Source organism: Durio zibethinus, chromosome 26 (assembly GCF_047325235.1).
Source record: "Durio zibethinus cultivar Kanyao isolate XHJ-2024 chromosome 26, ASM4732523v1, whole genome shotgun sequence".
Lineage (NCBI taxonomy): Eukaryota > Viridiplantae > Streptophyta > Magnoliopsida > Malvales > Malvaceae > Durio > Durio zibethinus.
Window position 1 is genome coordinate 18,603,882 of NC_143187.1, and position 24,711 is coordinate 18,628,592.

Sequence of the window (24,711 nt, forward strand, 5' to 3'; positions counted from 1 at the left end):
TATTACTATAATATAGATTGGTAGGATTAAATTACTTTTGTGGGTCAGTTATTTAACATCTAATACTTTCAAATAATTTAATAATTATTAAAAAATAAAATATTCTTATCAATCAAATCGAGCCAGAGTTCAAAAATTTTATCTAAATTCAAATTCCATTCAAACCTTTAATTAATAAAATGCATAATTATACATCATAATTACCAATTATATTGATCCAATAGCCAACGTCTCTTCAACAAACCATTTATCTTGCCACATAAGGAAGGTTCAAAATTTTCAGAACCACCAACACCTAAATTGTTTAAAATGGTTAAGCGGATGGTTAGACCAGCCAAGGAATTCGTCTGACCTAAATTTGCTTAATTGTTGGACTCAACATCGCACTACTTTTCCTTTATAAATTATGACTGAACCTGGCAATCAACTTCAACAACCTCTAGCTCTTTATCATCTCTTCTCTTGTATCCCATTCCCATATGGCTCTTCAAAGTGGAGAGAAACCCATGTTCACTGGCTACATTTCATCCAAGCCAAACAGTAGTTGGACCTTGCTGGGGCTGAGACTTGTGGCCTTTCTTGCCACAGCTGCTGCAACTCTTGTGATGCTACTCAACAAACAAACCAAAACTTTTGTGGTTGCCACCATTGGAACTACCCCTGTCAATGTTACTCTCACAGCCAAGTTTCACCACACCCCTGCATTTGTGTAAGCGACCTGTTTATCGTTTTCGTTCTATATATATACTGTGTTTTTCTTTTTCCATTTCCATGGCTTATATGCATATATGTACAGGTTTTTTGTTATAGCAAATGGAGTGGCCAGCATCCATAACTTGGTGATGATAATGGTGGATTTGTTGGGAAGCAAGTTGGATTACAAGGATTTACGCTTTGCCATGATTGCTATTTTAGACATGGTACGTATATGTTAACAAATACTATTACTTTTGCTTTATTACTTTTGACCACTTGATGATTTTTGTTTTTTTTTAATCCTACAATGATCTCATTATAAATCAGTAAATAGGTAAGAAACAATAAAAACATTCACATACAAAGGCTTTGCATGTAAAATGCTACAATAATGTACATTTAATCTTAAACTGAACTTTTGATGATCTTAAATTGGGTTATCTTAATAATATATGTTTGCTTATCTTTTTTTAAAAAAATATTTAATTTCATGATTTTATTAAAAGTATTAGTCAAAGATGAGCTATTCTAAAAAAAAAAAAAAGATACAATGGACAAGCATAACGAGACAGAGAAAGTATAAATAAAAGTTCTTGGTCTTCGAAAAATAAAATACAAAAAGATATATAATCGGCAAAAGGATAAAAAAAATATTTTAATTAAAATTTAATAATCATTTAAGTTTTTTTTTTTTGCAATAAATTAAATTCTCAAATATCTATTTTTATCAATTGAACCTTTGTTAGAAGAAAAAAATAATTAATTGTTTCTGTTCCATCAAAGATTTAATTAAGTGAAAATAAATGTATAAGAGTTTAATTGGATAAAAATAAATGTTTAAAGATTCAATTCATTGAAAATACAAAATTTAAAGCTCAATTGGTTGTAATAAAATATGAAAATTTTAAATAAATATTGAATTTTTATTTAAAAACTTTTTAAATTTTTATATAATTTATATGAAAGAAAAAAAAATAAGTAAAAAGGAATATTGTAAACGAAGCTTTAACTAATTTGTGTGATGGGCATGGCAGGTAAACGTGGCATTGGTATCTGGTGGAGCCACTGCGGCGGCATTCATGGCGGAGCTGGGGAAGAATGGTAATTCCCATGCGAGATGGGACAAGATTTGTGATAAATTTGGGAAATTTTGTGACCAGGGCGGTGGAGCTCTCATTGCTTCATTCATTGCTCTTGCTCTCATGCTTCTCATTTCTGTCATGTCCATTATTAAACTTCTCAATTCTCATAAGTCTCACTCTGTTCTTCCTAACTAACCCTAATTCTCAGCCTTTTGCAATATCTTCCTTCCTATTACTACTGTGCCTTCTTTTTTCTTTCAACTGTATGTCCAAGTATTTAGCTTTAATTGTCCTTGTTGAGCCGAGTTGCTTTTTCTTTTTTTGTTATTTAATTTTTCAAAAATTTCTGTTTCCTTATTTAGCTTTGAAAAATATCATTAACCGATGTTTATAACTATTGTTAATGTTTTGATCACTAACATTTTTTTCTCACTTAATCGCCAAAATATAACATATATTTTAATAATTTATCATTTTACACTATTATAATTAAAGATGTAATTATGTCAAATCGAGTTGATATAATAAACTGTTCAAGTTTGATATGGATTCAAAATTTGTTATTTGAAATTTAATTCAAATTCAATCGAATTTTAATTTTTAAATTCAACTCGAGATAAAAATTCAGTTCGATTTTTATATTTAATTTCAAACTTAATTATATATTTAAACTTAAATTTGAATTGAAATATATATATAACAAAAAATGATAATTTTTAATTAAAATAATAAAAATATATTAAAATTTGAAAACTCAATTAGATTTGAAAATTATTTGAATCAAATATTAGGATGTTCAAACTCGATTTATTTAATAAGTTGAGCTGTTCGAGTTCGACTTGACAATGATCAAATTAAATTCGAATTTTATTCGAATCGAACCTGAATAATTTAAAAATATTAATGTATCATTTATACTTTTAACTATAACTAAATCTGTTCATGAATAAGTTATTTTATTTATAAGTTTGACTTGATATTTTTAATTTGATTTTGGGGTATTAAATTATTAATAAAAATACATTAGTTTGAATGCCAATGCATTGAAACTATGATATTAACTATCAATTACTGAATTTAATACAAAACTACCTAAAGCACTTGTTAACAAAATTTATATATAAATACAATCATAATAAGAGATAATATTTTTATTAAAATTATATTTGTGTCGTGACAGTAATTTAGTGGTTCATTTTCAACATCTACTCATGCATTGACAAGAACCATTTTTGTAATTGCCACAATAATTATATGTGATTCAAGGAAGGTAAAACAACTAATAGACAAAACTGATTATAGTAATTACATTTTTGTGTAAAATAATTATTCATTTGCCTTTTGAAACTAGTAAATCAGAAATTCAATTTTTTTTCAATATATATAGAAGACATTCAAAATTTAAAATTAGAATTTATTTGATAATCTAAAAGAAATTTAAATGTTGAAAATGTAAGCACTAAATTCTTTGTTCTAAAAAGATTAAGTAATGAATTTATAGGGTAAAAATAAAATATTAAATAGATTTTTATTATGATTTTCTTAAAATAGATTTATGATTTAATAAGTATTTTACAGCCATAATATACGTTAAAAAGCAAAGATGATATTGTTAAAAAATGGAAGAAAATAAGGCTAATTAATGTAATAAAATTATAGAATTTTTCTTAAATAAGATGACCGAAAGCATTAAAATTTCAATGATAATTTTTTTCAATATGTTTGATAATTTATTTTGAAAAGCACTTATATAAAAGATTTTTACCAAAAAAAAAAAAAGTTATCCGTACATATCTTTCAATCAATATAGTTCAGGAAAAAAATTTGCCATTTCATTACATTAACTTTGGCACATTTATAATTAAGTCCACGGATTTCACGATTTTACATAAAATATGATCATAGATTGAAAATATGAAAAAAATTATAAATATTAAAATTATTAATATACTTTTAAAAAAATAATTACATAAATTAATTACGTTAAATTTCATAATTTCACTTTAATTTTGTCTAAATACTAAAATTTTATCACATCGGTAAAAAAAAAAAAGTAATAAGCAGAAGGTATAGGTGAAAAGACTATTTTTAAAAGATAATAATAATAGTAATAATATTATAAAAAATAGCATTTGTTTGCAGATAACAATAAAGTAATGTAACAATGAAGTGTACGAGACGGCAGGATACTTGTTAGTTGGATTTAATCAGGTTTAGTTTGATTTATTTTTTTTAATGTTATATAATATTATAAAATTTTAAAATTTGATTTGATTTTTAATATGAATCTATTTGAATTGAATTTTATAATTGATTTAATTTTATTTATTAATTTATTATATATTATTTTAATATAAAATGTTAATATAAAATTATTATTTTATTTTATAAAAATTTAAAAAATATAAAAAGTAATAAAAATATATTATTTTATTTTATTTTTAATTAAATATATATTTAAGTTTTAAATTTAATTCGAATTAAATAAAAAAATTTAATCCAAATCAATATGATAATTTTTAATTTTTTTTTTCTTAAAGACTAATTGTTGGTTGGCTGGTTAGTTTAGTTGTTCACCGGTTTCCGTTAATACTGTGTGCGTTTTGCTTTACGCGGTTTTTATTCTACTTTTTACCCTTCTCTCTCTCTCTCTCTCTCTCTCTCTCAATATTTCTTAATAATTTATTAATTTGTCTCGCTTTTTTATGGTAACGAACCCTTTTTATGTGTTATAATATTTAAAATAAATTATCTTCCTTTATTTTCTTTTCCCATAACCTCTTTAAAACGGTTTACTAAGTCAAATATAAAAGAGATTTTTTTACTTAATATTCTAATTGATTCTGGAAATTTAAAGGAAATTGTGTTAGAAAGGGAAACCAACAGAGAAATTATTTTTCTCTGAATATTTTGAAAACCAAAAGAAACCCTTGTTTCTGGAATTGTTTTCAGAGTTGTGGTGGAATTGGGGAAAAGCAATTAATGCTATATATGTTTCATATTTAAATAACCTAAAAAACCACCAACTCTTTCTTCGAATTGCTAGGGTAGAATAATTTTAGAACAGTTTTTTTAATTACTTATTTAATTTTCATAATTTTTTGCTTTCCAATTGAATGGAACAGTTGAAAATAGCAGCAGATTCTCATATGAAACAGGTTAGATTTTCTCTCTGTTTCTTTCTCCATATATTGGATTCCTTGTTTTACAAATGTGCAGATCTGTTTACCACAATATGCATCTTCAGCATGCCAATTGTATCTGATTGTTTCTTTCTCTATATATATTTTTGCTTTTTCCTGATATTGTTGAGGTAATTTTTTGAATGTTTATAGGCATTATGGTGTTCTTGGTTTAGAAAGTTTTGATATTTGATCATCCAATTATGTCATTATGATCAATGTTGGTTAAGGTTTTTTCTTTTTGTTTATGCTGCAAACGGAGGGAATTGATATAACAAAATCTGTTCATATTCCAGAACCCTAGGAAAGCATCACTCTTGAGATTTTACGTTGTCAATTAACTATCGTCTCTGTTTTGATTCTTATTAATTTCTTTGTTAGATGGAATTATGTCTGCCTGGATTTGTGTCTACTATTGTTGTGATTGATATATAATGGATTCGGGTTTCTAATCCTTTGGAGTGTACAGAGTATAAGAGACAGTAGTATAAGTTATTCAGAAAAACCTATTCATGAATGAGCACAGGAATAAATCACAAGTTGCTAGCGACAATGGCTACTACTTCCTATAGTACAAGGAAAGGCCAAAGATCAAAATGTTAGAGAACAGATGGTGGATAGGATACTATGTCCATATCAGGAAACTCTTTAGGGAACTTTTGTCAGAATCCTTCTTAACTTGTTTGAAAGCAACTTTTCGCAACTGTCTGTGATCAACATATTTTCAGTACCTAGTGCTGAGTATGAGAATTAAAGAGGGGTAAAACTGTGTCATTATCCATTTTTCTTTATCTTCTATGTATTGGTTGATGCTGTATGGTTTTTGTATAGACTGAGGGACTTATACTAAGACTGTGCTTGTTCATGTTAATATGTATATCTTCCCTGATTTCAGATAAATGCATGTATATTTGTATGTATATTTGTATTCATTTGAATTTGAATATATATATATATATATATATATAGATATAGATATAGATATAGATATAGATATATTGTTGAAATGGGTCATCTTATGTCAATTGCAGTGCAATATATCATTATTTATGTGCTTAATATCAGAATGCCTGGTTCAGGCTAACAAGCATAAAATATATGAATTTCTAACAAAAGATGATTTGCAGGATTATTCATCACAACTTTCCAAGAAAAAAGATAATAATATTGAGTCCTCAGGCAGTCCTCAAAATCGAATGGTAAGTTAATGCAGTTTTGAGTAGACTCAATGTGATTGATGGGCTACAAATAACTCTTTGTGCAGACGTATACGTTGTACTCCTTGTATTAGCTTGGCCATAAATGACTTTTCTGTTTTTTTTTTTTTTTCCTTGGGTTAAGAGGTAATGTCTCAAAGCAGGCATTTTGAATCCCAGGAGAGTCTAGGTTTTCTGCATGGATTTTGATAGCATTGATTTGAAATTTTAGGTGTCCCTATGTGTAATTCAAAAGCTAGTGGGGGAAATTTTTCTCATGATACCTGAAATAAGCAGTTATAAATGTTCTGGCAGAAGTTTTAAGACTCATTTTGAAACCAGAAACATATTTATCTTATTTACAGTGTTCTACACTGGGCTACATTGTTTAATGTGTAACCATCTGAAAATCATCTAGCTTTATCCTCCTAAATTCTGTTGCTTTATGAATGAGATCATTGTTGGCATGTTTAGGTGTCAGCAAGATGGGATCCAGATGAAGCATGCAGGCCTACCATTGATGATGCTCCAGTGTTTTATCCAACTGTTGAGGTAATCTTCTCTTTTAAGGGTAAAGATCTGATGTCAACTTTTTCTTTTTCTTTTATTGTTTTCTCAATATTTCTTTCTGATAACACTACTTAGAATTCGTGATGTTCCATTTATTAGGAGTTTAAAGACACACTTGCCTACATAGAAACTATTCGTGCAGAAGCTGAATCATTTGGAATATGTCGGATCGTTCCGCCACCTTCTTGGACTCCACCTTGTCCTCTTAAAGAGAAAGATATATGGGAACATGCTAAATTTTTAACACGAATTCAACAAGTTGACTTACTTCAAAATAGGGAGCCAATGAGAAAGAAAAGTAGAAGCCGGAAACGGAAACGGAGGAGGCATTCAAGAATGGGAGCTGCTAGAAGACGTGCCAATTCTAGTTCAGAATCTATTGTTGCTTCTGAGATCGATGAGAAGTTTGGCTTCAATTCAGGACCAGACTTCACTCTTGAAGAATTTCAGAGACTTGCAGATGAATTTAAGGAAATGTACTTTCGAAGGGACTGTGATGAGGATTTAAAGCCTGGTGTTGTTGAATATAGGAAATGGGAACCGTCTTGGGAGGATATTGAAGGTGAGTACTGGAGGATAGTTGAGCAGCCAACAGATGAGGTTGAGGTATGGATCTTGGTCATCTACTTGCTCCTCTATTTATAGATTTCATTCATGGAAGTCTCTGTCTACTTATGCTGGAGTTTGCTTTCTTATTGCAGGTATATTATGGTGCTGACTTAGAAACAGGAAAATTTGGCAGTGGGTTTCCTAAGGCATCATCTATGTTAACTGGAAATGATGCAGATAAATATGCAATGTCAGGTTGGAACCTAAATAATTTCCCGCGCCTACAAGGTTCAGTGTTATCTTTTGAAGGATGTGATATATCTGGAGTTCTAGTTCCATGGCTCTATGTGGGGATGTGCTTCTCATCATTTTGTTGGGTAAGACATAAAAACTGCTCTTAGAGTTCATCTTAGATCACTTGATTAAAATTACTTAGGATATTTTTGTTTTTCAATGATAAATGATATAGGTATACAGCAATGTCCCACACTTCTTTTTAGAAAATGTACAAAATGGTTCTCATACATTCTGCTAGGTTTGAATTTGTCTGGCAGTATGGTGCCCTATGGTTGTAGGATGGTCTATGGTTGCTGAAGTGCAAAGAGCATTAAATTTTTACACCTTTTGCAATGCAATAATATACTGGAAACATGCTTACTACCTTGTGAATTTTATGAAATATTCAACATGAATTATGCTTTCTACCCTTCCCATCTGAGCTAACATAAAATTTACTCGTTGCACCAAAAAGAGCTATGATGTCAAATTTTAAATAAAATGATAAAATTGCCTGCATTATTTTAAATATATTGATCTCAGTTCACCTATAGGAAAAGCGTGTTAGATGAAGATCCTAGCCTTGACTTGATGCTCTTATCTATTCTATACCTTTTGAAGGTAAATACAAGAATAATTTTATCATTTTATTAAAAATCTAATATCATAACCTCCTGTATTAACCTGTGCAAGTTATAGTTAGCTATTTTAAATATTTATTCTTTCAGTAAGTGTTAGATGTCTTTCAATTTCTATATTATTAGTAATTTTGAAGATAGAAGTATTTATAGGACTTGTTTTTACTGTTTGAATGAGAATAGTAATACATACACACTTGCAATGAGGATTCCAATTGTATCTTTTATTTGACAGTTAATAGAACTCCTGTCTTAGTGGCTTAGTGTTGTCTAATCCTCTCAGGATTAGGGACTAAATCTGGGAGGAATGTTTGTAAAGTTTTGAATAAGTATTCTTAGAAGATTTCTTTCTATTTTAAGAAGGTTCATCTAGGCTTTCTTGCTTTTCATAACTCTTTGTGTTTCAGGTCTGAAATTTGGAATATTATTCTGTTGTTATAAACATGCAAATGATAGGTTTTATTGAAGAATTATTGTATATGTAAAAAGAAATGGTAGGAGAAGAGTAAAAAGTGGCTACTTATGTTTGATAAGTTGAATGGTGATGGTGATTCATGCCAAATTTTTTCTTTCCTTTTCTCATTTTTACTGTATTATGGTTCAAGCAGCATGTTGAGGACCACCATCTGTATTCACTAAACTATATGCACTGGGGTGATCCAAAGATATGGTATGGAGTGCCTGGAAACCATGCTACCTCTTTGGAGGCTGCAATGAGAAAGCATCTGCCTGATTTGTTTGAAGAACAACCAGACTTACTTCATGAATTGGTGAGAAATATATTTGTTTTACTTCTTTTCTTTTTTTTTAAAGATTTTGTTGGACTGCAAAATACATTGTCACCCTTTCTTTGGCATATTTAATGCACTTTTTCAATGCTTCTTGGAGCCATGTTTGTTTTCTTATTGGGTAGATGATATAGAACAGGTATTCTTAAATCAAAATTCCAATTCCTCAAACAGCTTCTTTTCATCCTGCATCAGTAGACATTTGTACATTTTACTAAATGAATAATGGTAAAGTTTTAATAGTGTTGGACACCTGAACATGCACTCTGGTGTCTACCAATCTCAATAGGTCATAGATGTAGAAGTATTGGACACCTGGGCTGCAAGGCATCAAGGTATCTAAGAAAGAGGATTGGGATAAAAAGAAGGGCATCTAGGTTGCTTTATCAGCAGGCAGTTTATGTTTTGTATGATTGTTATTCTTATTCATAGCCAAAACTGTTAGTTTCCCTAATGAGATTGTTAAATTGTACCTTTGTATGTAATTCCAGAAGGTCAGGTTGCATTGGTACCTGCTGATATTCATAGATAGTCATCATCCAGTTTGTTTAACCAAAGCATGTACTGAACAGAACCCCATTAAATCATCTCTACTTGAAATTTCTGAACAAATACTTGTGAAACTATATTTTAATATCTTCAACTCTTTTTTTCTTTCGTTTCATTTATTTTTTTCCTAGATTTTGCGTCTGTTCCTTGTCATTCCCTCATCTTACATCTATTTTTTTATGTTTCATCATCGTATAACATGCATGATGTTTATGGTTCATCTTTGGGCAGGTTACTCAACTATCTCCTTCAGTTCTAAAAGCTGAGGGTGTACCAGTCTATCGAGCTGTACAACATTCTGGGGAGTTTGTTCTTACCTTTCCAAGGGCATATCACTCTGGATTCAATTGTGGCTTCAACTGTGCAGAGGCAGTGAATGTTGCTCCTGTTGATTGGCTAGAACATGGTCAACATGCAGTGGAGCTCTATAGTGAGCAACATCGGAAGACATCACTGTCCCATGACAAGCTGCTTTTAGGATCAGCTCGGCAAGCCATCCAAGCTCTCAGGGAGTTATTCATTCTTGGAAGAGAAACTCCAGGAAATTTGAGATGGAAACATGTCTGTGGGAAGGACGGAATGCTTACAAAGGCTGTTAGGGTAGACTTTCTCTCTCTCTCTGATAAAAGAAAGAAATCTTATATTTTAACTTATTTAAATACATATTCGCATGATAAGTGAAAAACTAACTTATGCCCTTATTTGTACTAATATATGTAAAATTATCGCTGTTAACAGATGAGAGTGCAGATGGAGGAGGAAAGAGTAAATTGCCTTCCTCCTCATTTACCCTTACAAAAGATGGAAAAGGACTTTGATTTGGAACGTGAGAGGGAATGTTTCTTTTGTTTCTATGACTTGCATCTTTCTGCCTGCAGCTGCAAATGCTCTCCTGAACGATTTGCATGTCTGAAACATGTAAAGAATTTCTGCTCATGCCAAGATGAAGGCAGATTTGTCCTCCTTCGCTACACCATTGATGAATTGCAAATGCTAATCAAAGCCCTGGAGGGAGGATTAGATGCTGTTAAAGTTTGGGAATCCAAAGATCTTGGATTGGTTTCTGTTAATAATTGTGATGCTCATGGGTCTAAGTTAGTTCTGGACAATGAGCTATTAAAAACTGAGCCTTCTCAACTAAGGGAAAGTTTGTATTGTTCGCCGAGAATGGAAGAAAAGGTGGATATTAATACTTCATCTTGTTCATGTGGTCATGTTTCTTCAGAAGTATTGCCATCAGAGTGCCAGCATGGGACTGAATTAAAAGCTTCTCATGTCACCCTAGATAGTCATAACAATGCCTTAAATGTTGGAGTTCTTGTCATGGAAAACAGAGTGAACTTGGAGCAGGATGCCTACATTGACTTGAATCTTGATATTATATCCAATTATCCTGCAAGCAAGTCACTGTATGCTTCTGATAACCCTAACAACAACAGTGTCACTGATGTTAGGGCGTTTTTACCCTTTTTTAAGCGAGAGAAAATTTGTGGCTTTGATGAAGTAAGAGAACCTTTTCTAAAGAGACTAAGAAGTGATTCTAGCTCCTCAGTTTCTCAAGAATCTCCCAACAAGGATCACCTTTCAATTTCAAGGGTTCATCAGGATTCTGATGGCTTTGATGACAAGAAATTGTTTGGTGCTGAACTTCAGTTTCCATATATCCATTCAGGACAGTCTAATACTTTGTTGAATATAGAAACTATCAACAGCTCAGATATAGATGCATCTATTGCAGACCAAGCTGATCCATTGTTAAATTCTTCTGTTGAACCTTTAAATTTTGGATCGGTCATGTTTGGAAAACTATGGTGCAGCAGGCAGGCCATCTTCCCAAAAGGTACATGATAATGGAATTTGATTCAAGTTTTTACTATTTAATTCACAGTCTCTTTCTTTGCCGGTAGAAGGATTTTGCATTCATGCTTGACTTTTACAGGATTTAAAAGCCGTGTGAAGTACTTTAGTGTGCTCAACCCAGCAGAGATTTCTAGCTACATATCAGAAGTCTTAGATGCTGGGCTCCTTGGACCTCTATTTAAGGTGAGATTACCTCTTGTTTGTCTACTTTGGGGATAAAGATTTAGTTGTAAAACTCCAGTAATCAATCAAGGGGGACAGAAGCCAAAAAGGAAAAAACAAAAAAGGAAAGGCAAATGGACAAAAGAAAAAAAATAAAACCCGAGAGAGAGAGAGCAGAGTAATAGTTGACACAAAAGTTTACAAGACACCAAGATTAGTCAATGAAGATTTCTCACTGAGTTAGCGTGCATGTAGAACCTTACATCTGTTATTGTATATTTCAGGTTACTTTAGAAGGCTGCCCCACTGTAACATTCTCAAATGTGTCAGTGGAGAAATGCTGGGAAATGGTGTTGCAGCAATTAAATCAAGAAATTCTGAGGAGGAGCAACCTAGGGGAAAGGGGGCTGCTTCCTTTGCAGTCTCTGCAGAGCATCAATGGACTTGAAAAGTTTGGATTTCTTTCACCACCCATAATTCAGGTATAGATGCCTTTGTAAGGTTAATCTGATTAGTTTGGCTGGTAGTTTTCATAAAATCAATTGAACAAGTTTTCAGATGCTTTCTGCGTAATACATCTGAAATGGAATCTATCTTGCGGCAGCAGTCTGCAATTGATAATGCATTGGTTGCAAGATAGCTGCCCTATTTCTGTTCTAAGCTACTGACAAAGTTTCTACCACAGTTCAACTTATTGAAATGTTTCAATTTTGTCAGTTAAGCAAACGACCTGATATCCTATTGTGCATATCAGACTAAAATGTCTTAGCTAAAAATATGATCCTGATGGTTCTTATCATGATACTGGAATATGGCTTAGCAAATATGATGATGTGATGAACGGAAATGTCATTTATTAATCCTTAGTAAACATGTATTCTACCACACCACTTCCACATTATTTTTAATTCACAACAATTTATCAAAGCCTTTTGATTTCATTAAACTGTTATTACTTGATGTCAACTGGTAGCTATATTATTTTGGCCAGTGATGCAAAATTCCTTCTGAACCCTAGAATTTAATGTAGCTATAATTATACGCACAACAAACTTGATCAAGTAGCACTAGGAGAGTATTATGGCTTTCTCTCTCAAAAAATAAATAAATAAAACAAGCAATCATTCAAACACAGGAAAGACCAGGGACAGATGGTGGGGAAATTTTGCATAGAGCATACATTCATGCAAGCATCAATTTGTCTAAATAAACAAGCATAATGACACATAACTTTATGTGTCACTGTTTTTCTTGTCAATTTTAGTCCTGATATCTGAATTCAGTTATATATTTCTTAATAAATTGCTCTCCTGCAGGCTATTGAAGCTCTTGATCCAAATCATCAGTGTTTGGAGTACTGGAATCACAAGACTACTAGCGATAACAATGAAGTTAAAAAATCTGCATTTAGATTGAGTTGCTCTGTAGGGGAAGCAAATGCAAAAGTTTTTGGTGTTGATTTGACAAAGCACAACCAGGAGGATCCAAGTTACAGTTCAGTTGAAGAGGTACAGGTAATTCTAAGAAGACTGTTCGAGAAGGCAAGCCCTGAAGAGTTGAAAATAATGCAAAGGATTCTCTGCAGCGATGCACAAAGTGCTGAATGGAGAGTGGCATATGAAATATTGACAGAGGAGATCCGTAAAACATGTAGATAAATTGAACATGGTGGACATGAGCAACCTTTAGAAAATAAGGGTGAAAAAGGAATTGACCAGTTCCGGTAGTTGATTCTTATTGGGACTAGTTTTTTAGCTTGATTTTTGGACTTTCAGGCTGATTCTTTAAACAAATCCATAAGAGGGAGAAACAGGTTCCATATGCCTAAGTCAGGCGCAACCATTGCCATTGGCAATGTCCCCCATTGTTATTGCCACTAACTTATCATAGACAAGGCCTCTTTGTACCTTGCAAAATTTTGCTAACTTTACTGAAATAAATGTTTTTTTAGTTGTAAATCGTATTTAGCTCATCAGTTATTATTATTATTTTTGACTATTATCATATGTGATATGATGATTGATCATGGAGAAGATTGATAAGAGAAACATTGCACAGGATTGAAGAGCTGGAGTCGATGCGTGACTGTGACAGTGACAATAAACAGATTGAATGTCGTGTTGTTTTTTCCTTGTACTCACTGAAATTTTGCTTGTTATTCTGCAATGTTGATTATTATTCATTCACAGGTCACAAAAACCATATCATCTCAATTCCCAGCTGGCAGCACCCCAAAAAGAGACCCAAACCCAAAAGAATGATAAGATCTGAAGCTAAGAGTTGTTTGATATCTAACAGTGATCAAAACTCGGAGGCCAAGAGGATTCCTATGAATCTTGATGGCCCAAACCAACATCACCAAGGTCCACAGTGTAGTTGAGGAGCGGCAACGCCGTGGACAGCAATGGCGGATGTGAGGTAAAGATCATGGTAGGAAAGCTGAGAAGCGTCGAGAGTGAAGTCGGAGAGGCAAGTGTTGGTTATGAGGATGTATTTGAAAGGAAGTAAAGTTGGTAAGCGAGAAAAAGGCTTGAAAAGGGTTGAGTTGTGAGAAAGTGAGGCATTGTGGGACAATGTGGTAAGGCACGAATAAAGGGTCAAAGGCGGCGGTGGCGATGGTGGAGGAAGTTGGGGGTGGGTCTGGAAATGGGAAGAGAGCATGATCGGAAGGGACAGAAAGGGTAGGTGAAAGTGGAAGGATGAGGAGGTCAGAGTTGGAAAGCATGTTTGTCCAGCTGTTGAAGTCCCCAGCTCCAATGAGAGCGTCGATTATGTTTTTAAGTTGATGCAGCGGAGATGGTGGTGGTGGTATTGGCGGAAGAGGCAGGTGATGCTTGGCAGCAATAGAGGAAATGGGAATGAGAAGGAGGAAGATGAGAGAGTATTTAGTCATGACTGATGAGAAAAAATAGAGTTTGGCATTGGGTTTTAGGAGAACATCAGTCGATTAACTAACTCCTTCACTGCTAACAAACTCTTCCCGCCAATGTCTGTGTGGCACTATAGTAGTTTAGAGATAACAAATTAATTAATTTTATTATAAAAAAATTTAAAAAAAATAGGTGTGAAAGAGAAAAAAATGTAAATAAAATTTTTTTAATACAATACAATACAATACATTGTTTTGTTTTATTTTTTGGAATTAGTGTTTATAACGTACATACATTTTCTCTAGTCTAGTATTAATATAACATATTTAGGATACAAAATGATTGGAATAATTTTTGGACTTGAATTATTTAGAGTAGGGATATTTTTTTAAGTTTAAGATGTTAATTTTGAAAGTTATATTGACTTGAATTTGAACAAATTATTGAGATTAAGTAAGATGTTATCAATGGTAATTTAAAATCACATATTTGTTAATTTAATTTCTAAAATCAAGTTTAAGATATATAGATTTTACTTACTCCAGTCGGATCGGGTCGGGTGGTGTAGGGTATCCAATTATTTAAGATAGGAAACTCTTCGCTTTTACTTTCACTCTGGACCGAGCCAAGGCCAAACCAATCCAGGGTAGGAATTCGTCTCTCATATCTTACTTTCTGTTCTCAAGAGCTTTGAGAGAATATGCAGGTAAGTCAAAACCCTAATTTAATTTCTTGCTTCATTTGAATATCCAATCAAAACCCTAATTCCCCAGCCCTAAATCCTAAAATGTTTGTGATAAATGTTTTCAGGCAAGCGATAGGTTTAACATCAATTCCCAGCTCGAACATCTCCAAGCCAAATACGTTGGAACTGGCCATGCTGATCTGAATAGATTGTCAGTTTCTAATCTTTTTTCCTTGTAATTTCTCCTTTTTAACAAAAAAAAAAAAAAGAAATTTTACCGACAAATATATGTTTCCTTCGTTGAATTTGAATGCAGTGAATGGGCGGTGAATATTCAACGCGATAGCTACGCATCTTATATAGGACATTACCCAATGTTAGCTTACTTTGCTGTGGCTGAAAATGAATCCATTGGAAGAGAGCGCTACAACTTCATGCAGGTAAACCATATTCTTTCTTTTTGTTGGGCATTTTTGGGTTTATGAGAGATAACTGTTTATTTCGTTGTCTGGCACTTGTATTTGTGTGGTATTTGGACAAAATTTTCTGGGTTTGGAATTTCACTAAATGGAGTTATGGTTTTTTTTTTTTTTCTTGGGATTTGACTATGCTGTTATTGGTTTTTAAAATGGTAGCTTTGTGTTGCAAAAAAGTCTAGAACTGGCAATCTAAAACATGACATGAACACCATACGAAAATAGGACTCGAAGATGACATGGCTTAAAATTTTAGCAAAAACTATACATAGGTTTAACAAAACCAAAAAGATATATTTTATGTTTTCGTGTTGAAACGTAATTTTTGTGTAGAACATGGTACGATTACACAAATTTGAATGTTTTACATAATACGAATACACGGATCGTTAGATTTACAAAAGACCAATAGCTTTTACTACTTAAAAAAGAGTTATTTGGTTTAATATGTAAGTGCTGCAACAATAGGAGTATCCAAAGGTTTGCCTTACATGGAAATAAATTATAGGACTTCATTTATGTTGTTGCGTGCAAATAGTTGCGATAGTGTTTTGTTTAGCTAGTTCTATTTCTACCCTTTGGGGGTATGATTAGAGGAGATTGCAGACACATCTTGCAATGCAAGTGGACACCACATTGCTCTTCACAAGTTACCCTTACAAACGAACACTATGAGGTACACACTATGCAATAAATGGGGCCCCTTGAAGCATTCTGGACGTCTTAATGGCTGTTATGAGTGGTATGGTATCCACCTTGCATTCATCAAATATGCTGAATGGTCAGTCCCTTTTGGGACATTGGTCCTGGTCTCCTGATCATTTCCTATTAGTTGTGGGAATGCTTCTGATTTATATAGTCTTTTACTAATGATGAACTAAAACTCAACATTTTGGCTGGCTAAAAGAGTTCATTCCATTTCTTATGTTTAGTGGTGTATATCTAAATATTTAGTTTCTTGTGATAAATGTCATTAGTTGGATTCATTTTGTTGCTGTTATTTCTCTCAAATTGCTAAGCATTTTCGAATCCCTGAAGTGAAATAGATCCAGAGTAGCAGAAAGGATAATTAGCTTAAAAAATCCCTCATGTACTCCTCTCTTCTGGAGTTCTCAGCTATTTTTTTCTTCTATTTCCTCTTGCTTTTGTTTTCATTTGCTTTCTAAACCAATTTAGCTGTAGATCTAGTTGTTTATGCTTCTATATGCTTTATTTTTCTCTGTTTCACTGCTTTAAGTGTGTCTGTGTGTGTAATTCTTTTTATCCAGACTGTATACTCCTACGCATATGTGATTTTATCAATATGAAGAAACCCCTGACTTAAGTCTTTAGGAGGAGTTAGAATTTTCTATCAAGCAATCATTGTTATTTAAAAGCCATTGGAGGAGTCAATTTATGGATAGCTGTCTTACAAATGCCACAAAGATTTCAGGAGCATTTGAACAACTAAAACTCAAACATAACAAACAGTATGAGAGTAAAGTTATCTCCCTCTCTATTAATTTGTGTCTGTGTGCAAAGGATCGCTACTTCTCCAATCTCCATAAGAAGTTATTTTAAGATATGAACTTTTTTTTTTTTTTCTTGATGTGATAGATGACTATTGAATTGTTAAGGTCACATGGTGTGGATGTCTTGGCAGTCTTGTTTTTCTTATTCTGATGGCTTAAACTTTTAGTTTAAGGTATAATTGTTTCTGATCTTTATGTACAGAAAATGCTTCTGCCTTGTGGTCTACCACCAGAAAGAGAAGACGATTAAAATCTGCTGGTTGGGCCGTGGAGTGAAATTTTAGGAAGTCCAAGCTCTTCCAAGCTTTTCCTATCAGGCTGGAGAGTTTCTGGGCCTTTTTTCTTTTTCCTTTTTGTTTCCTTCAATTTGATTGCTGTGTCCTAGGTCTGAATTCCTGAGTGGGTGAAGAAATGAAGCTTTTATGTGCGCGTGTGTGCGTGCAGTAATTATTACTGACAAGTCTCTTGTAGCTGTTTACCTGAGTCTTGTATTGCTTATAAAAACACATTTCTCCTTTAACAAACTGGTGTGATGGCCTGTTTTCTACAAGACAAATATGGGACGAGAAGCAACAAGGCATTGCAAAATATTCATCTGATTCCAATTTGGAGTTTAATTGAGTCGGTTCATACAGTCAATTGCAGCTCCTTCCTTTATTTTCGGGCTATAGCCTCATATGAACAAAAGAAATATTCATCTGATTCTTGGATGTGAACTTGTTAGACAAGAATCGATCCGATCATATCAAGCAACTGCTTACAAGATGAACACCATTTAAGTTGGTAAAACACGACGACTTAAGCAAAATAAAACCAAAGATGTTTCTATGTAATTACACAAAAGGATTGTATGTGCACACAAACACCCAATATGCAGACGATGAGACAAACGTTAAGGTAAATTCAAGTGAGATCATTTTCATCCAGTGCTTCTTCCTCATCTTTAGTGGCATCAGCCTTAAACACACTTACATCACCAGTAGGCAACTTCCTTGCAAGCTTTATGATCTGCGGCAACCAATATCATTTCAGTCAAAATTCTGCAATTGAATCAGCTGCAATTCCTGCCTCATTGACTATGTCCACTTTGTAAGATTAACATTAAATGTAAATGGATGATTCAAAAGCAACCAATTTTGTCAAAAGATATGTAGGAATGATACAACTTGAAATTAGAAGTATGGTGATAAATTTGTTTCAAAATTAAAAGTATAGAAATGGCCTCAATCCGGTGCAACACCCAATGCTCTTTCTTTAATGCCTTCTTCCCTCCTAGCCCGTGACCAATTCAATAGAAGATAATATGCAGAATGAAAAACATATTCTCATATCTAGTTTGAAAACCATAAGATAAATGATAAGCAAAGGAGATGCGGCAATTATTAGAGGGTAAGAACGAAGTTTGGAGCATGCCACCATCCTATGCATCCCACCATCCTATGCATCCCACCATCCCATTCCACATTCTAGAAAATGAAATTTGTTGTTGTTTTTTTTTTTTTTTCTAATAATATGCAAAAGTTCCATAGGAAAATGCCAATAGATATGCAACTGGAGTACATGGTTAGGATACAATAGAAGCACCAAGAAAATAGGTGTATGCCAAGCTTGACAGAGGATCTAGCTATCACTTAGCCTTTTTCTGGGGAATAAAGGATTAAAGTGACAGTTTATAACCAAAAAAAAAAAAAACAATTCTTCTAACTTCAATAATATTTTCCATTTTCCTAGCATGCTTCAGTTAATGATCTCAGATTTTCAATCGCTTGTCTAGAGGTTCTACATGCGTGTAATACATATAACTGTGGCCCTGATGTGAGTGCACGTGTTTTAAATTTTGAATTGCTTTATTCCCATCATATTAGTTCTTCAGAACCCTCTTAACCACAATGGAAAGATTTTACTTTGCAAAGAACTCATGGTGGAGGAAAAATGTTCAGCTGGGAGTTTATCCATCTTCCTTGCATAAAAGAACAATTAAAATGCAGACATGTGAGCTGAGACACAAAGACATGTTGAGTCCAATGGCAGACTGCCATGTCTAGGTAAAAGTTAATGCCTATATTCTAGGATAGATATATTGGAAGAATGGGAAAGTCAATCAGAATCTGATAGCATGAGACACATCACGAAGAACCTCTTAGGGTGCATGAAGAACACAATGATGTCAAAAAGAAGAAAAAAAATTGAACGAAAGGAACAACAGGACTGTTTGCAACCGCTTTAACTGCATTGCATTTCTATTGCTAAAAGAGTTGGGCAAAATAAAATCCAACAGTCACCCAAAAGCACATCTAGTTCATTTACAATAATGCCAAAGTTGCAAATGTTACTGAATCTTGGCACCTGAAATTTTAAGTATCACCTACGACTGCACAGAGTTAGGCCTGTTAGAACTAGTCATGGTTGCATAAGTCAAACCTATCTTAGATATGGGATCAACTGTAGCATTCAGGAGATGGAATGTCCTAACAATATCATTCACATTGTTATAAGAGAAGCACATGCATTTCCAAAAACAAAGGTGCAAACAGTCAAAAAGATTTACCACATTGTCAAGATTGGAAATAGTACTTGACTGAGCCACACGTTTGATTTCTTCTACATCACCTTCTGTGTAAGCAGAAAGAAGTTTACTAGCACAGCGGTTCTGATCACTTCTTAAGAAAGCATCAATTCTGAAAAGGTCCAAAGACAATACTAATTTAGATCACCTTTTCTTAACAAAAAAATCAAAAATATACAGTATAAAGATAGACCCCCCAAAAATCACGAAAAGTATTGGTGATTTCTAGATGCCTTCTGCTACAGCATTAATCTTAAGGAATATGTAACAGGTTTTTCATTGCATAGTGGGGGACAAAACATCTGCATTAAAACCATCCGGGTAGAAATATATTATCAAAAAAAAGGGGGGAGAAAAAATTGTTGTGAGTTCACAAATAAAAATCCAACAACAAGTTGACATCTGATTAGAGAAGCATTAGTTTCACTATTGTCGTTCCATTGCTTTACTTCTTTCCCATCCAAACCATACATGAATCAAAACACTGAATGACATCCATGAAGAAAACAAAGAGAGAGAGAATCTGCACCACCACAATTTGGTAATAGTAAATACAAAAGTTTCCTAGGTCATCAGCTTAAAGTTAATTACTACTTGGTTCCAAATGTTTTTTTTCACTTCAGGGGGAAGGAAACAACTGTTTAACAAAAAGGGGCAATTTATAATTCAATTAGGTTGCAGGGCAGAGAATTGATGATAGTGGTAGATGCATTTCATTAACGTATAGGTGAGATACATGTTGAGAAAAATCTGAGATAGAAAACAAATACCCAACATGCTTTTAAGATAATTTTATCTTAGGTGTTGAAGATATTATGGCAAGGTTGTTTTCACTTACTGGGAATCACTTTTACTTGCAACGCCTCATATGATAATGATGAGTGATATATCAATCAAAAGATTGTTGTGCTAATAAGATCAGCTACTTGAGAGCAATTAATCAAATCATAAAATTAGTATATATATGAGTACAGAATACTAAAAATACATTGATACATAGTGGGCCAAAAGGTAGCTGAGAGAGAACTGCACTTACTGAGAACAGTCATTGTAGCACTTTTCTGCTTGCTTTAAGTCATGAGCATAAAGATACACAATAATTGCACTAAGATAGGCCTGAAATTAAATATATATATATATATAAGTTAATATATTGCTATCAACAAAGCTTCCTTTCAAAAGAAAAAAAAAAAAGCCACTGCAAAACAAGTAAAAAGAACAATAGTCACATCTGCATAGAGGATTGAAAGAAAGTGAGATCTATTAAACCACATGGTACCCAGATCTGTAATGCCTCACGGGACTAAGGTTTTTTCACACAAATATGAAGGTACAGTTTTTTTAGAGGAAGCACATTAGAAAGTAACCCAAAAAAATAAAAAGAAAAGGTAAGTGTGCCCTACATACAACTTAATTGAAGAAAGTAGGAAGCACTATGTTAGGTTATGATTTTGCCCCAGGATGTAAGTTTCACAGTACTTAAAATCTGATTAAGAAGTCAGCTCATTGGTGAAACAACTATCACTTTATACAGACAAATAGATGTTATGCCAAATCTTCAAGAATCAACCAAAAATTATTGGGAAATGCGATTTAGAAAGCATTTTCTTAATCGGCATTCCAAGTCAAACATAGACATTCAATTTGAGACAGAGAGTATGTTTTAAATGGTTTAGCTATATAGCATTAAAAAATTTTATTTAATTCTGAATTTCATACAAAGCTGTGGCCCTCCAAACTAAAAATCCTGCCTTTGTCCTTGCAAAGAAGTTAAAAAGGAAAACATAAAAATATTGTTTTATCTCCTATCAGTTACAATACGGAAGAGAGAAATAATTGGGCTCAAGAAATATTCTGAATAAAGTACCAAGATGTGTAATTGAACTAAACTGCAAGTTAATGAAGTCATATAAAGCATTTTAACACTGCAGACTCCTAAAGGCATACATGGATGTAGAGAAGAGTCAGCAAATATTAGGTGCATAATACTTCTTAGGGAAAATTTAACAGCTGAATGCAAAACAAAGAGAAAGGAATGACATATGAAAGGATATCTAGTAATACATGCAAATAATTTGGGTGCAAAATATGAAGTCGCACCTTGCATTGACTATTTCTAGCATTGCACTTGTCAGCTGCTAAGCCCAATCTCAGAAGGAAAGTTGCAGCATCCGTGTACCTGAGTATAAAAAACCATAAGAATATTCGTACAAGGTTTGCTTAGATATACAACAAGGTAATTGCTTATGAACAAATTTTCCAAATTAACAGGCACTCCGACACATATGGTTATGAGTCCAGGGCATGCTGCCAGTGGCAAACACGGACAGTGGCTGGCCAAAACAAAAGACAGAGGAAATCCTGCAATTACACAGGCCAAAAATTGGCTTGACAAATAATAACATCATATTCACAAGCACCAGTCTATTCAACCTGAATTCCCTAGTTCCGGAGGTGGACAAAGCCACATAAATGCATTTAAAAATCCTTTAACAATAAAAATATGTATTTAACTATGAATTAATGACCATAAGCTTGCAAAAACAAAATCTATGGTCCAGTTTTCGTTCTTTTTCCTCTTTTATTTTAAGAAACAGCAGTACTCTAATTTTAAGAATATATTAGAGCATATGATGTACAATAGTCACTTTTATTCGATCAATTGTATAAATAAGGATTTAACATAAGCATTATTTTGTATCTCAATATATTAAGAAGAAACAAAACCTTACTTCTCAAGTTTTACATAGATACTAGTAGCAGCACGATATAGATCAAAGGCCATTTGTTCCTTATCGTCTTCTTCGAGAATAACACAAGCATCAGTATACAGTTGAATGGCATCATCAGGCAAAGCATCCTCCAAAGCACTACAAAAGAACAAATACTAAAAGAATTAAAATATAAATTGTGATTGCCATACGGGATGTGGCAGGTAAGCTATATTGATGCATGAGAAAGAAAGACAAAACAGTAAAAAAGGTTTCATGAAGTAATAATTAATTACAGCAGTTAATTTACAACTATTGAGCAGAAAGGCACTCGGAAATAAATAGACATATAACACAAACAAAAACCATTCACATCCCTGCATGAATGTACATTGGCATTGGGAATCGATCTAATTCAAGTTATTGATAAGAGTAACAAATCTGTGTATCTCCATTCCCTCTCTCCATCTTAACAATAAAGACCAGGTTTTATAAACTTGAAAAGAGAAATAGGAGTGAAACTTAAGTCTTTGCTGGAATCTTTGAATTTGAAAATTCAGAAAATTCCACATCCATGATTTTTCGGCTATGTTTCTTCAAAAGCAAATCTCATAAAGACAATTAAATGATTGGATACAACAATTTGTTTAAATTCTTTGATTTTCAATTGAGACACCCAAAAAGAAATTTTAAAGTTTCCTCTTTGCTTTCTCTTGAACTCTTCTTGTTTGGTGATTTTCAATGTTGAGACTCAAAATGAATGCTACCATTTCCTATTTATTTCCATTTTCAGGGCACTGAGCCCTGTTAATCTTAAAACCCAATTTCTGTCAACATACTCTAGTGCCTATCTTATAAATAGTTTTTTCTTAAAAATAAATTTAAAAAAAAAAAGAACAAATCCAGTTTTGCTGCAGAATTCTCATTAACTTGCTTTTTGGTTCGTAAACCTCAACAATGGCATTAATGCCATAATAACCTAGAAAAAACTAAAGATTCAATTATATTACTTACAATAAGCAAGAAAATATCATGAAATAATCCTTACAAAGTAGTTCTAACTATTAATTACTAGTATTTGACAGCCCATTCAAATCAAATAGCATTTCATATTTTGATAATGTGGCACTAAACGAGATCAAGCAAAAAACTTAATGGAACAATTCAACTTTGATTGAACGTAAAAAACATTATGTAAAGCTCCCATGTACATAACAATCAATGTACCTAAGCAAGAGTACTATTTATAATGGAAAAACCTCAACTGGAAATAGCAAAGTTGAAATGATGTAAAATCAGAATTCCGACAATAAAAGGTTTAAGCAACGTCCTTACCGGGCACCCTTGGCAAGTGAATCAGATGCAGGTTGTGGTCTGTTACATTGCATATACAGTTCAGATGCCCTTCTATAAAAGTCAATAACTTCAGTCCAGTTGCGTAGCTCCTTTGCTAGAGCAGCGGCAGACTCCATGTGCTTAGCAGCATCCCAAGGACTGATTTGCTTATAAAGGACGAGACAAGTGAGAAATATTTACATTTTTTTAGTACATGTGCAGATCCATTAGGGCTTGGGATACAAAAGGGGGCGAAAACCATCTCTTATCCCATTCCCATCCCAAGATTCTAACTTAAAACCTCCAAGATTTGAACCTAAAATAGAAAGAATAGCAAAAAATTGGATAATGAAACAGTTAAGGAAACAAATTAAGGATACGAGGATTGCATCTCTTGTCCTTTGGAAGCTTTTTCGAATGCCAACTTTGCATTTTCGTAATCTCTTGCAACTCGAAACCCATTGGCTACAAGTGGCATGAGCATCAACAAAGAAAGCCCACATAAACATGGCATTTACAGATTGAATTGCACATTTTAGATAAAAATCTTAAGGGGTTGAATGAATAATACCAGCTTGTTCATACAAAAGAGTAGCACTTTTCCAATCAGTACTCCACCTTGTGAGACTTAGCTTTGTTCTACATATAGACAAAGTCAAAAACAGTAACAAACATTTCTCAATTCAAGTCGGGTCATCCTGATTAATTCATTTTGCTTTTTTTTTTTTTCCATCAAATCGATTCGATAAATTAACACTAAAAGGGATTGCATCGGATATATTTTTAAAAAAAAGGGAAAAGTTCAAATCTAAGAATCTTAGGTTGAGTAAATTACAACAGTGAGAAAGAAAGAGAGAGAGAGAGGAGGCTTACAGCTTGTCGGCTTTGGAGATGAGCTTGTTGGGATCGGAAGAAGACATTGCGTCTGTGAATGGGTTTGATTGGACTTGTTTTTACGATTTATGCCGTTGCTGGTGGCGGATCAAATTAAACGGGTAAATTGTAAGGA

The 24,711-nt window shown here is 33.1% G+C and overlaps 4 protein-coding genes and 1 pseudogene across 7 annotated transcripts; 3 read left to right on the forward strand and 2 right to left on the reverse strand.

Annotated features, from left to right (window-relative positions):
* Positions 1-2,184, forward strand: LOC111274100 (CASP-like protein 1B2). The gene is made up of 3 exons (XM_022858752.2): positions 1-709; positions 797-920; positions 1,731-2,184. Exons 1-3 carry the CDS (start codon positions 480-482, stop codon positions 1,971-1,973), a joined length of 597 nt encoding a protein of 198 aa, XP_022714487.1. The 5' UTR covers positions 1-479; the 3' UTR covers positions 1,974-2,184.
* Positions 2,185-4,374: 2,190 nt separating this feature from the next.
* LOC111275386 (lysine-specific demethylase JMJ18-like) lies at positions 4,375-13,506 on the forward strand. Of its 2 annotated transcripts, none has more exons than XM_022860748.2 (11): positions 4,375-4,936; positions 6,088-6,159; positions 6,631-6,708; positions 6,826-7,332; positions 7,428-7,652; positions 8,798-8,959; positions 9,758-10,126; positions 10,265-11,366; positions 11,466-11,569; positions 11,833-12,030; positions 12,865-13,506. In XM_022860748.2, exons 1-11 carry the CDS (start codon positions 4,895-4,897, stop codon positions 13,204-13,206), a joined length of 3,201 nt encoding a protein of 1,066 aa, XP_022716483.2. In that variant the 5' UTR covers positions 4,375-4,894; the 3' UTR covers positions 13,207-13,506. The 2 variants fall into 2 exon arrangements, with proteins under 2 accessions (XP_022716483.2, XP_089611880.1); XM_089755754.1 differs by having other exon boundaries at positions 4,660-4,936; positions 6,631-6,727.
* A 241-nt stretch (positions 13,507-13,747) lies between these two features.
* On the reverse strand, positions 13,748-14,563 carry LOC111275387 (uncharacterized; annotated as a pseudogene).
* Positions 14,564-14,982: 419 nt separating this feature from the next.
* LOC111275389 (uncharacterized protein At4g14342) lies at positions 14,983-17,707 on the forward strand. Its single transcript, XM_022860750.2, has 4 exons — positions 14,983-15,124; positions 15,229-15,314; positions 15,420-15,543; positions 17,293-17,707. The coding sequence occupies exons 1-4, from the start codon at positions 15,119-15,121 to the stop codon at positions 17,338-17,340; spliced, it is 264 nt and encodes an 87-aa protein (XP_022716485.1). The 5' UTR covers positions 14,983-15,118; the 3' UTR covers positions 17,341-17,707.
* Positions 17,708-17,720: 13 nt separating this feature from the next.
* Positions 17,721-24,635, reverse strand: GSNAP (gamma-soluble NSF attachment protein). 3 transcript variants are annotated; one of them, XM_089755756.1, is made up of 9 exons: positions 24,576-24,635; positions 24,274-24,341; positions 24,083-24,167; positions 23,703-23,861; positions 22,389-22,526; positions 21,757-21,835; positions 20,693-20,772; positions 19,665-19,768; positions 17,721-18,098 (listed from the first exon to the last, which is right to left on the reverse strand). In XM_089755756.1, exons 1-9 carry the CDS (start codon positions 24,620-24,622, stop codon positions 18,064-18,066), a joined length of 795 nt encoding a protein of 264 aa, XP_089611882.1. In that variant the 5' UTR covers positions 24,623-24,635; the 3' UTR covers positions 17,721-18,063. The 3 variants fall into 3 exon arrangements, with proteins under 3 accessions (XP_089611882.1, XP_022716484.2, XP_089611881.1); XM_022860749.2 differs by having other exon boundaries at positions 19,639-19,768; XM_089755755.1 differs by having other exon boundaries at positions 18,032-18,166; positions 19,639-19,768.
* Positions 24,636-24,711: the final 76 nt, after the last annotated feature.